The sequence below is a fragment of the Metopolophium dirhodum genome, chromosome 6 (genome assembly GCF_019925205.1).
Source record: "Metopolophium dirhodum isolate CAU chromosome 6, ASM1992520v1, whole genome shotgun sequence".
Lineage (NCBI taxonomy): Eukaryota > Metazoa > Arthropoda > Insecta > Hemiptera > Aphididae > Metopolophium > Metopolophium dirhodum.
In genome coordinates, this window is record NC_083565.1 from 16110708 (window position 1) to 16124895 (window position 14188).

Below are 14188 nucleotides of genomic sequence, written 5' to 3' on the forward strand. Positions count from 1 at the left end.
ATAACCTATTCGATTTACTTTTCTAGTAATGTATAAAGGCGTTAACGTGCACAATATCTACCTAATAATTTCAATAATTTTAATTGTTTAAGAATTAGGTTTTTGAAAGAAATTAGTGAATTATTGTTCGTTGAGTTCTCGTGTCAAAATGTTCCGAGCCTTGAAAAACTAGACACATGAAATTATAAACTCATTGATAATTGACGTCACGTATCCGTATTTTGTTCCCTCCCTAACCCATTATCATGCCTGCTGGAATGTATTCATAGACCGTGTGGTCTATTGACGGAAGTCAATTTCGCTAGTAGTTAATGCTACCCTTCTCTTCATCCTGTCAATTGCATGTGTTGATAGATAAACAAGCTAATTGCATTGGTTCTCAGACTTTTAAATAGATATATTTTTTTTAACTGCTATTAATGAAAAACATGACTAAATCACCAATACATAATTTGTATTCTGTCATTGAGCGTTATAAAGTACCTTTGCGTTCTTATTATATTCAACCGCTTCTTATATTGTTATATTATAAAATACAAATACAAATACAAATAGGTACCTACCTAATAATATAAATATTAAATTTAAACAAATTATGTATGTATTTATTACTTTTACATACATTACGTATACATTTTAAAATATACTTACATAAATAGTTAATACTGTGATTTGCAATGGACAAAAATTACTTATTTGCTGTTAAATAATGAAATATAATACAATTTAAGACTGACTGATAACTTACTATTATTTTTTAGCATTTGTGTCGGTCGAGACCGGAGGCCCTAGCCGTGCACAATGAATGAACTGGACTCACTAAGGCAAGAGGCTGAAACGCTGAAAAATGCCATACGAGTAAGTATCTAATAATTAGTTTAATAATTAATAATACAATATTTTATAATTTTTCATTTTACACTAATTATTGTAATACTATATTATAGTATATCCTTTATTTCAAGAACCTTAATGTCAAAATGAATATTATATAGATATTTTTTGATAAATTTATTTTTATATCATATTTTTAAAATCTTTTTATTATAATTAATAAACAAAAGGCACTCATTTATAAATAAGAACACATAACTCAAAACTTAGAAAAAACCATACCAATGCTATTAGATTATTATCTCGTTCATAAAAGCGTGCACAGACCTGCATTTTTGGTGGGCTTACAGTATTTTTGGGCTGTCTCCTATCACGCCAAGCAACGTTAATGCAATGCATAATGACAGACGCCTATTACGAAAATTATTTAATTAATTTATCACTAAATCGAAATCAACATTTGAAGCAATTTATTGTTCTGCAAATTAAAGACTTATTCGTTCCAAAATGCTACTTCTATTGAAAACGATGATTTTTACACAGACATGTAAAATGTTGTACCTTTATGATATATGCAATAACACGGAATAATTGTATCCCATATTCTATAGAAAATTTAGTCTAAAATATGAGCTACCTACTGACTAGTGGTCTTAACTTTTAGGGCCAAAATTACTAAATGTTAGAGGTGTTCAGCCGCTCAGGCCACCGGGAACGTACCCCATCCAAACGCCTATGATCTCGATCGATGTATATGTCGTAATTTTTATTTATTTTGGTAAACTTCTCTTTATCTAATCCCCAATTTAAGTACCTGCCTAAACAATTTTAGATCTTTTGAAAAGTTCGTTGTTAGAATAGTCTTGTACTCTTAAATCAATCAACATATTACAATGTTTGATTAAAAATATTATAAATTGTAATAACTCTTATGACACTACTTACGACCTACAGTTTTGAGTGTTGGTATATTATATAACGTTTTTAATATTATTAAATGTAAATCAGCTCTGAATTCTTATCAATTTAAAATTTTCCACCATTATATAGTCGGTGTGTTCGAATACCGTTCGTCCGTTCGTTTAAAAATATCATGACTATTGTCAAGTAATAGAAACGATGGACACAGAAAAAATAACTGATGGATTTACATAGATAATAAAGATATTAATGGATGGGCCAATGTTAAATATAGTTGAGGCCGCGGTCCTGGAGGGTAGGGCAATTGAGGCCCTTTTATATTGATACTAAAAGTAGTCGATACTCGATTTAGATCTTAGATCATATACTATGCATGGAGCCACGGCGTATTAAATCAATACAAAAAACGTTGCCGATATAGCGACGAGTCACCGAATTAGGTGGTCGATATACGCATGCGCAACGCAACTTCTCGCATATTTATCCAAAGATACCTATTGTACCTATGGATAATTATGCGAGGAGTTGCATTTCGCTTGCGCACATTGATTACCTAATTCGATGACTCGTCACTGTATCGGCAACTAAATCATACGTTGTAGCTCATAGTATTGTATCCATAGTATATAATCTAAGATTTAGATATACGTCTTATTTAGCCTCAATTTGATCACTTGATTACCGCTGATAAGACCGTTATCCATATCATGGTCCCTGCCGTCGTTGCAATAATATAATAATATAAAAAATGTGTAAATGTCTAATCCGCCGCGTCGGCGACCACAATTCATCGACAGTGTAAATTATATTAAGATACATTTTTCAATCTAAATGTCGATAAATATTATAACAATATATTATGTCTTCCGATCTCCGTTAAAAACGCGTTCGCCCCATCGCGTACTCGTGCGATCACGTGTTGCGCTCTCAAGTTGCGCTCGTAAGTCGTAACCGTCGTAACATACACACACATCCATACACACAACACACGTAATACAGGACGAAACGTCTTATCCAGTCAATAATTACAGTGTATAATTTTTATTTTTATTTTATTTTACTTTGAAACCTAACGTACTTATTCAAATTGCGTATAATATGTGTAAACGAGTATAATATTGTGGGCAGCAGACTTCGAGAGTTAAACATGTAAAACCATCCTCGCCACGCCTGTTTGACGATAAAAAAATAATAACAATCACCCTGTATAATAATACTGCGGTTATATATAAGCGTGGAGCTATGGTGGAGCTGCTATTAAAACGCGGCGGCATTATTTTATGTGTACAAATATAATAATATACGCTGCGGCTGTGTGGCCAACGCCGCGCACACACTGCACGCACACGTCTACAAGTCGGTGCTCGCTTGGTGAATCGAGCGGGTCGGTGGCGTAGGTGGTGGCGGGGTAGCGTGTAGTAGTGCAGAGAGCTTTTGCGGTGCGGTATACGGCGGCGACACGCGAAGAGGAGAACGGCGGCGTCGTCGTCGTCGTTGGTGGCGGCGGTGGCCAGCGAGGGGTCATGCGAAAGCCGGCCGGCAGTCTCGGTCCCCCGTCCATTCCACTCTGCTACCCCTCATCTGCTCTCGTTTACGGTGGCGGCGAACGACCTATTCTCCATCGCCCGCCACCGCCGTTGCGACTATCTCGCGCGCGCGCCCGTTTGCCCGTCGATCAATATGGCGCGTAGCCGCCGTCTCGCGCGGGTGCGTCGCCGTCGTTGTTGTTTGACTATAACTGCACGACGAGGGATCGTTCACACTGGCCAATTTACCCCGTCTGAAAAATAATAATAAAAACCGTATATATTTTGTAAATGGGAGGGTGTTTCACCAAAAGAAATCACTTATAGGTTTTTTATTCTTCGAATTTTTGGTCCCTGGACTCAAACTGTATAGGAAAACCCGATTGCGATGTAGAATCATCGCCTACGTTCGTTTGTTCGCCCTGTGTAATAATCGATACATACGGGTGTACATACGGGTGTACACAAGACTTCGAATATACTTCACCATAATATTATACTTGGACACCGTTGTATCCTCGACAGAATCTCAACAATTTCCCAAAAAATGTATAGGGTCTGTAGTCTGTTGATATTTGGTTGGGTTTTTTTATTTATTTGAATGGAAACTTCTTTGTTGAGTATTATTCATGTTAATTGCAAATTGTACATCGATTGATATAAGTTAAACATTTAAATCATACGTAGTTTTAATATGATATAATATGACATATCGGTTCAACTTTCAACATAATTTTTTTTCTGCTTAATAATTTAATATTATTAGTCATTAGTTACAACTTACAATTTTAATATTCATAAATACTTATATTATAATTATAAAAATATAAAACATCACGAATACGAAAACGCCCATTTAATTGTTTTTAGTGATTATGTGATTATAGTTTACTTTTATACAATTAATTCAAGATGTAGAATAATAGCATAAAATATTTGACTGTAAAATAATTAAGACAATTTTTATTTTTATATTACAATTTAAATAGGTATGCTAGATATAAACATATTGTACAGTCTTATAAAAAATTGATAGTTTAAGTTTTTATTATATTTTGTAATTGTTATTATTTATTATATAATATCTCCAAAGTTTATTATTTTACTTTCAAACAAATTACAATTATTCTTTTATTTTTCTAGTTTTATATTTAACAATTGTATAAGTTGTGGTCAATAAATAAAATCCAATTTTTGTTCTATTTTCAATATTCTATAATACAACTTAATTAAAACCATTATCTGTTATTCAAATGCATTGTAGATACTTGCTTAATATATTTTGGTGCATGTACGCAATGCAGAACAGAGATAATTATATTCTTATATGTATTCATTGGTCTCTAAATGGACGTTTACTAGGATGTACCTATATTGAATATATAAATAATGATGAATAAAAAAAATAATTTTCTCTTACAATCTTACTGTAATATGTTTATTGTATATAAAATGTATTATATATATTATATAGTATATGTTATATAATACTTATTACTTTTCTACAAATTGTTTGACGAGTACATTAGTCATTGTACATTTAATTTTAAACTAAGAATCAAATATTTATATTAAACAGAAATGTTTGATATCATAAACTCGTACAATCATACTTTACTAATGTGAATTATTATATTGTGTAGTTATACTTATATTATTGTGCATATTCTAATCAAATCAACTGCACTGATATTCAAACTAGTTTGTATTGTATTATATTATAATTATATTGTATTATAGGATGCAAGAAAAGCAGCATGCGACACAAGTCTGTCGCAAGCGACCACCAGCATGGAACCGGTCGGCCGGATACAAATGCGAACGAGACGTACCCTACGTGGACATCTTGCCAAAATATATGCCATGCATTGGGGCTCTGACTCCAGGTAATTAAAGTATTTTGAGATTTCATGTATATGAGTATGAATAAAGATATATAGCAAAATTGGCCAATTTATAGGTCTAATAGTGACTGCCTGCATCTTGTGTCATATTCATAAATAAATTTAAAATGATGATGATTTTCAACAAAAAAAAAATTGTCATAATTACAATTTTGTAGTCAGTATTAGTATTTATAGTTTTCTTTAAAAAATACTTCATAGTTTGATATGTTTTAAAAAAATACTATAAATACTAATACAAGTAGGTTTACAATTGTTATTAAAATATTAGATTTTTTATTTTTACTGTTTCTTGTACTACATTTAATTGCTTTCCCTGATGTATTAAATAAATTATATACTTTTAAAACTTATTGTATATTAAACAATTTTATTACAGAAATCTAGTATCAGCCTCACAAGATGGAAAGCTTATCGTATGGGACAGCTATACGACAAACAAGGTACACGCCATACCACTTAGGTCTAGCTGGGTGATGACGTGTGCATATGCCCCATCAGGCAGTTTCGTTGCTTGTGGTGGCTTAGACAACATATGTTCAATTTATAGGTATACTAAATAATTTCTTAATAATGTAAGCCAAATTAGATTTTATATTTTTGTATTGTAATATTTTTAGTTTAAAAACAAGAGAAGGTAATGTAAGAGTTAGCCGAGAACTGCCAGGGCACACAGGTTATTTATCATGTTGTAGATTCCTTGATGATAACCAAATTGTCACCAGTTCAGGAGATATGTCATGGTAAATATTAAAATTTTGTAGTATAATCACATCTGATTCTCGCTAAAATCTATTGTGCTATATAGTGCATTATGGGATATTGAAACTGGCCAACAGTGTTCATCATTCATTGGACATACTGGCGATGTTATGTCTCTGTCAATGTCACCTGATATGCGAACATTTGTATCAGGAGCTTGTGACGCTTCAGCAAAAGTATTTATAATTTATTGTTTTCAAATAAAATACAAATTAATTATTATTATTTAATTTTCAGTTATGGGATGTTCGAGATGGAACCTGCAAACAAACGTTCCCAGGACATGAATCTGATATCAACGCTGTCACGGTATTTAATTATTTGCAATATAATTTTTTACTTATTATTTTTTAAGTAAATGTACCAGTTATTTATTCATCCTTGATTTCATAATTTAAAAAGTTTTATTGTTTTTATATTTAGTTTTTCCCGAATGGCTATGCCTTTGCTACTGGCTCAGATGATGCTACCTGTCGTTTATTTGATATCAGGTCTGACCAAGAATTAGCCATGTACTCACACGACAACATAATATGTGGCATAACATCTGTATCATTTTCAAAATCTGGACGTCTACTATTGGCAGGTTATGATGATTTTAACTGCAATGTTTGGGACTCAATGAAAGCTGAACGTGCCGGTTAGTTAAAATTTATTTTAAGTTATTAATTATAAAAAAAATCTCTATAAACATTAAACATTTTTAAGGATCAAAATCTAAAAACTAATCATATTTTAATAGTTGAAAAATAATTCATGGTATAAATATATTAAAACAGTAAATATCCTTCCCCAAAAATATTTGAAAACATACATTTTAAATATATCTTAAATATAATTTTGAATTGTAAGCAGCTCCAGAAATTATAAATATAGGATTTTTTACTAAATATTTCCTTAATACCTATCTGTTTGTATGTGGTTTCTCAATATTTTTAATCCTGATGATTTCTAAAATAATTAGGTATTTCAAGTTTATCAAAGAATAATTAATATTATCTAGTTTAAAATTGTAGAAATTTAAATTATTGTACCTAATTTAAAACTTTTTAAATTTATGAATAATTTAGAAAAATATAAATTTTTCCACTTGCAATTTACTAAATAGTAGGGATTCATTTTCCCAGATGGCCTCCCTCATTTTCTGTCACGCATAATTAAACATAAATTATATACATACATTATAGTGTATGTCTTAATATATATACCTAAAAATCAGTCTTGTAATTTGATTTTATTTCAATTGGCAAATGTGTAATGTATGGCCCAAATATTTCTAATTGAAATTCTTGTTTACTTGATAACCAACCAATCTAAACCAAAAATAAACATCTCATCATATATTAGGTCACACAATTTTTTAATTATGTACTTCTCTTGATGTTGTGTTAGGAAAAGGTAGTACACTTCTAAGATCCATGTTTAAATTGCCCTTTCTCATCATTGCATTTTTCTTTACGGCATTTAATTTTTCATTTCTTTCTCTATCATGTCCAATAATATATTATTAAATAAATTAAATACAATTTCTTACAGTATTACTTATATTCATCTAATATCCATTCCCACTTATTAGGCCAATCATCAAATGCTTTTTGTTCTTGCTCACAGCGACTTCTAAAATTTTGATCATCACTTACAGATACATTTGCTCTAGCCATGTTATAATAATATAATATGATTAACGTTATTGAATTTTGGATATTTATTTTACAATATTATTAGTAACTAAGCAATATAATATCTATTATCTAATGATTAAAACTGGAGACTTCTAGGAATTAGAAATTTTTTTCGTCCAAAATATTTATGCGATTTACAAAATATGTATGTTGAAACATGATTCAAGATGTCAAGTGTTTAATTTTAGTTAAAATTAATTTTATAAAATTGCATGAACATTAGATGAAAATTCAGATACTATTGTCTCAAAAGACTAATAATAACCTATAATACAATGTAATTATGTTAGCAATAAATTAACCAATTAGTTAATAATTAATAATTAGTGTTGATTATTAACCCTGTAACCTTAAATTAATAATTTGAAATAAAACTTATATTTTAAAATAAATGTCTAGACCAAAAAGTATAAAGTCAAAGTGAAATAATTTTTAAAAATAATACTATTATGATTTATTTAATCAGATATTCTCTTAAAAAAATATCATCAAAAATTAAATAATCCTTTTATATGTGATTTTTAGATTCTCTTAATATGACATGAAGTCAATCCTTTCCCTAGTAATAAAGTATTTTATATATCGTTTGTCCAAAATCTATGAATACTATAGTCTGTCTCACGAAAGAAAAGTACCGTTTCGCGCATGTAGACTGAGTTATGATCCGATGCCGGACCGCTCCACACGCTTTATCGGTACCCCGATGTATCACAATGGAGAACGATCAGTTCACGTTGCCTCTGTTTATACACTGCTCGTGTTTACTTGCTACCACGACCGTTGTCGTCGGTGATGCTAACCGATTGTGGTGGTGGTACTAGTTGTAGTGCGGGGTGGGGATGCGCACAAATAACAGATTTCGTTGAGACGCGGTACCTTATTTTTGTAAGACAGACTATATTATAAATGTTATATATTTTTAAATACTATTCAGTTGCTTTTATTTTATTTTAGGTATATTGGCTGGTCATGACAACCGAGTCAGTTGCCTGGGAGTAACTGAAGATGGCATGGCTGTTGCTACCGGTTCTTGGGATAGCTTTTTACGTATTTGGAACTGAGTTGGCCTTTTGATGAGACCTATGAAGTCAACGCCAAACGGTCCCTGAATTACAAAAAAAAACCCAAAAACAGCTAAATAAATAAATAAATAAAAATACAACAAAAAAACCAAATAAAGTAAAAAACAGTTCAAACATTTTTTTCTTAACGGGGGACCACTCACGCGAAATGAAATGTTTTGTTTTTATCACTATAAGTAATCTCTAAGTTGCATTATTCAAAATCCAATACCACCCGACTTGAAGGTCTTCCGTTTCGCGCATTTTGGGACAAGTGTCCGCGGCTGTTTAGGTGCTCAAAAAAACAAAACCGTGGCAACACAAACTATCTATGGAAACGTAGTGTTAACAATTATATTTTACAACATATAATATACAGATGTGTATATATATATATACATATATATACATACATACAAACTAAAATAATTATGAATATTTATATCTAAGTCATATAACTAGAATAGATCAGTATTTAAAGTTATAAAACGCTAAAAAAAAATTATATTCCTAAAAAGTTTTTTTAACGAGTGTTCATATTAAAAATAATTTTTAAAACAACAAAAAACAACTTTATATACTTTTCTGTGTAAATACTAGTAAATTAAATCTTGTGTATAATATTAAAATTTAGTTCTTAGAGTTAAAATATATAATCAGAACTGTGTGCATTTTTCAAATAAATCTGAACTATATATTATTTTCACCGAGAAGTTTTAGATTTTACACCGATGTTGGTTTTTAAAATATACAGACGTTATTTTACGATAAGAAGTTGATCTATTTCAGTTTGTTCTCAATGCAAAGGTCATTTGTTTCTCTTTGCTGATACCCATTTATATTTAATTATTACACTTAATATGTATACATTTACAAGTGAAATATTTTGGGTTGAACATTGAGGTCAACTTTCTAAAATATTTAGAATCGTCTTAAAATTTTGTAACACCACGGACGGCCTTCATGAGGGTTGTGCTCTGATCATACACATCTTTGGTTTTTATTATAAACAATATTCTTTTAATATATATTTTACTTTTAAATTTTTTTTTTTACATTCTAACGCACACATACACATTTTTATATTACATAACCAGTTTTTTAAAAAGCATTTATACCTATTAAAATATACGTGTGAGTTATTTGTGTTGTTTTTAAACTGTCAAGCATTCATTGAATAGTTAATTTTAATTAATATTAATTTTATTGTTACTTTGTAAACAAAACCATTACGTTAGCCTTATGAATCTGATAAAACCATAAGTTTTGCCACTATATTATATCTAATGGTGGTCATTATTTTGTATTATTATTATTATTATTATTTAATTACTTAATTCTTTAAATGTCCACGAATTACTAAAATAAATTTTTGATTCCCTAAATGGATTTACCTACACCATTGAATATCCTGCAACTCTTACTGATTATAATGGTGGTGGTGATATTTTCAGTTTCTTTATAATTTTATACGGTATAGCTAACACTCAGTATGCATATTTATGGCGAATTACACATAACATTTAATATTTGCATTTTCCTATAAATCTGATAATTTAATTGTTAATGTATCAATACAAGGCAGAATGTTAATTGACTTACCTAGATCTTTCTTGGATGTGTTGTAATTTATGTTTATAAGAATGTCTTATTTCAATTTATCTAATCTTCATATTATACATGTGTTTTTGGGTTAATTAAACATGGAGTAAGACTTTTTTATATACATTAGCTGTATACTATACCATGTGTTGTGTTCTAATATGTTAGCTATCTGATACAGACATTTATCTTAATACCTAAAGAACTATTGACATAGAAACCTTTTTTAGTTTTATGATTTAATATTTTTATAAATATATATTTTTTCCTAAAAGACTAATTATTTCTATTAAAAATAAAAATCATTGAATATAATATTTAAATTCAATGAACATTGTCAACAACCACATGGTTAAATGTTAGTAAATACATTTTTTTTTCAACTTGAATGATCAGCTGTATAATTTATGAACATACAAAATATAAAATTAATTAAAAGTATTAATTTTACTTTTAGTTACATAAGAATAAACAAAAAAAAATTGTATATTTATATGCATGTATGTAATATATTTATACATACATATATATATATATATAGATTTATTAATAATAATACTAATAGTATGTACAAAATATCAAATTTATAATTACATTTTTTTGCTTAACCAAACATCTTTGTAAACATTTTAATACATTGAGTACTTAGAGAATCTTATCGATTATTGTAATGATTTTGTGTTCTACTTTCATTTTGTTTTTGTTTTTGAGTGTGTGTTGCAGTCATTTTTTGAATTTTTTCTATAGTACGTATATTTTATAATTAAAAAAAATTATCAATAGGATTACATCTTACCATCTAATATTATTATGTAAATATAAAATAGAAATTACATAATTTACAATTATAATTATAATTTTTTTTTTCGGCAACGGTTTGATGTCACACACTGTATCATATAGGTACTTTTACTATGGTTATAAATTATAATTATAAAATATTACAACTTTAGGTCTTACGTAAAGATAAGGTCTTAAAATTATCGTTGTTCGATAACTATTAAGGAAATAAGGAAAAAAATATTAAAAAATATTGCAGTCAAAAGAATATCGCTGTTTTTGTCGAATTTCTAATCATATTAATTAATTATAAGTTAAGTTATCATTATTAATTTTTAATTTATTGCCAAAAGGAAAAAACACTAAAAACCAAGTAGTTTATAGTGTCTTGTATTTTTTTTATTTCCTTTTTTTTTATCGCTATTGCGTTTATTTATTTATTTTTTAAAATGTAAGTGTAATAAGTTTGTCATGGTAAAAATAAAATAAATATTTAACATATTCAAATATGTTAAGTGTTATTTAATATGCTTTTTACACATTGCCAATGATTAAATAATTAAAATACTTTTAGAGCACTCTTTAAATTTTAATTTTTTCAAGCAGTGATTAACCTTATTTGTACAATACATAGATTTTATTAAAAAATCTTAAACCAATGAGGTTATTATACATCAGGTGACCCATTAAACATACTACACTAATTTTTTACGTCAAAGTTTGTGTTTTTTTTTATTATTATTTTAACTTTTAAGTACATTTTTACAATTAAAAATAAAAAAAAAATCATAATTTTTATAAAGCAGCAATCTTTATTTTCAATTTTATAGTCCTAAGCCAAATATTGTATTAATGATGTTAATATAAAAATATTGATCCCATATTACTTTTTTTAAAATTGATTTGATGATTCAATATTGAAGGCTTGACGTATAGAGTAATCTATAGTTTTCTATTCATATTTATTTAAAATGGTACTTTCCTGTTATACAAGACTACGGTTATTACCGCGACTACCACCTATCTTAGCTAATATTATAGCTGAACGATATCCATAAGCTGCGATTATATTTATTATATATCTATCATTATGTATATTATTACTTATTAGTTTTTGTAATTCTTGTTTGCCACGGCAAATTTGATACATTACAAATAATTATTTTGTATTTAATCTTTTAATTTTTTTTTTATATAATTCAAATGTAACTATCCCCACAATACATAAATTATTTATTATTTTATTTGTGGATTTACCATTTTTATATTATTATTATTATTTTATTGTTTCCGTTTTCCATGGCAAATTTGGCACTTTGGCGTGTATCGTGTTAAAATACATTACGAATAATTACTATGTATTTAAATTTTTTCTTTATTTCGTTCTGGCCATCCTCACAATACATATTATTAAAAAATATCAAAGAAGGCAAGAAAAATATAAGTCTCGTATAACAGGAAAGTGCCATTTTGGATTATGATGTTTCACAAATAATCGTGGTATTCGCGATAACGGAGGTAGTCTTGGATGGTAGTCTCCATAACAGCCATAGTCTCGTATAATAGGAATGTTCCTTTAAAATAGGTCTTCAAAGACTGAAATAAGACAATAGGTATCCATAAATATCAAATATATTATTGCACTATTTCTGATCCTCAAAACTGTAAATTGATTATAATTTATAAATAATTAACCGACAGTTCAATATTGATATCAAATCATAGACATTTTAACATTTATCATAGTGCTACAAAATATAGAATTAAAAATAAATTTTTCAATTATTAAAAAAACTTTTATTTGGAATTGTTGATAGTTTGAAAAACCCTTTTCAAATGCAAAACCCAATTTTAATGGCTTTAAACTTATTAATATAATATTTTTCAGACCTTTTAGAGTTTGAACATTGTCTTTCCAAAATTCAACTAAGTACTAACTTCACTATTTTATAAATATTTCTAAATTCTAATATAATATATAATAATTGATACAAAATATATTATAGTTGCCTATCACTTTATCTATTTCTTATTTGCTTACCAATCCTACTGGCTACTGCCATATAGAGATCTCATTAATTACATGTAAAATAATATTGCAAACTAACATCACTTTTATACCTACCTTTACTACAAGTTACAATATAGTAATACCTCTTACATTGTTACCACTGAAGAAATACCATGAAATCCATATTGATTCATTTCCATTGTTGTCAAAAAAGTTTTAAGTTATGAAAATCAAGAAATGTTTTGATTAGATTAGTTAAAAATTTCAGATTGCACAGTATACCAAGAACGAGAGGATAAAACACGGTATAAACGTGCACAAGAATAGTGTGATTAATATTTGTGTAGACCATTTTAAAATAGAGTACAATATTGTCATTGGTAATAATATTATAAAGGTAATTGTTTATTGTTACCTTCTATAGAACAGTTAAATAGGTACTTAAATTTACATAAACATACACTACTGTACATAACATAATATGATGAATTTATAAAATTATTTTTTTAATCTGAGCGATGATTGGTGAAAGTATTGATTTTACTATGATATTATCAATTGTTTTATTATTTTGTTTATCCCTATCTGTCACCACCTTATTACAACAAAAGCAATACAAATGCTTCAATCTTAAATTTTGATATCTAGTTGGTAGGTACCTTACATGGTAAAAACTGAAAAGTATACCATTCCCAGTATTTTTTTAATTAAAAATAAAAATAAAATTATCATATTATAATTCAATAACGAATCGGTAACTCTCAAATTAAAAAGTGATTACAGAGCATTTATTTCAATAAAATTTCATTCCATTTTTTAAATACCAACCGCAAAAGTAATTCATGTCTGATTGTAGTTTTAAAGCATCATTTATTTTTAAATACCAACCGCAAAAGTAATTCATGTCTGATTGTAGTTTTAAAGCATCATTTATTGATGTAATAGTTTTAAACATTTTAACGTCATCTGTGGACTGTGAAAAGCAATATTTTTGAATGTTTTAAAATTAAGAAATATCATTAATAAATAATAAGAACAATAAAGGAGATTTTGTGCTTACAATTACTTATAAATGACTTATACTGAACAATGATCAAATATGAAT

The 14188-nt window shown here is 28.2% G+C and overlaps 2 protein-coding genes across 3 annotated transcripts in view; one reads left to right on the top strand and one right to left on the bottom strand.

Moving 5' to 3' along the window:
- LOC132946275 (guanine nucleotide-binding protein G(I)/G(S)/G(T) subunit beta-1) overlaps nucleotides 1-11581 on the top strand; it is a 28465-nt gene extending 16884 nt beyond the window's left edge. For both annotated transcript variants that reach the window (XM_061016180.1, XM_061016181.1), the window contains exons 2-9: nucleotides 762-858; nucleotides 5022-5167; nucleotides 5565-5735; nucleotides 5806-5928; nucleotides 5994-6123; nucleotides 6185-6256; nucleotides 6371-6587; nucleotides 8584-11581. In XM_061016180.1, the coding sequence (XP_060872163.1) occupies nucleotides 802-858; nucleotides 5022-5167; nucleotides 5565-5735; nucleotides 5806-5928; nucleotides 5994-6123; nucleotides 6185-6256; nucleotides 6371-6587; nucleotides 8584-8690 (1023 nt within the window). In that variant the 5' untranslated portion in view covers nucleotides 762-801 and the 3' untranslated portion in view covers nucleotides 8691-11581. The remainder of the gene's footprint in view (nucleotides 1-761; nucleotides 859-5021; nucleotides 5168-5564; nucleotides 5736-5805; nucleotides 5929-5993; nucleotides 6124-6184; nucleotides 6257-6370; nucleotides 6588-8583) is intronic.
- LOC132946279 (uncharacterized) lies at nucleotides 6750-8577 on the bottom strand. Its single transcript, XM_061016184.1, has 3 exons — nucleotides 7490-8577; nucleotides 7320-7431; nucleotides 6750-7260 (listed from the first exon to the last, which is right to left on the bottom strand). The coding sequence occupies exons 1-3, from the start codon at nucleotides 7606-7608 to the stop codon at nucleotides 7156-7158; spliced, it is 336 nt and encodes a 111-aa protein (XP_060872167.1). The 5' UTR covers nucleotides 7609-8577; the 3' UTR covers nucleotides 6750-7155.
- Nucleotides 11582-14188: the final 2607 nt, after the last annotated feature.

Bases quoted from the DNA above. Each gene is read 5' to 3' on its own strand.
- LOC132946279 (XM_061016184.1), bottom strand. From the start codon at position 7,608: ATGGCTAGAGCAAATGTATCTGTAAGTGATGATCAAAATTTTAGAAGT. The intron at 7,432-7,489 runs GTAATACTGTAA...TGGACATGATAG, and splicing joins TGGATATTAGATGAATATAA to AGAAAGAAATGAAAAATTAA. The intron at 7,261-7,319 runs GTACATAATTAA...TTTTTGGTTTAG, and splicing joins CTAACACAACATCAAGAGAA to ATTGGTTGGTTATCAAGTAA.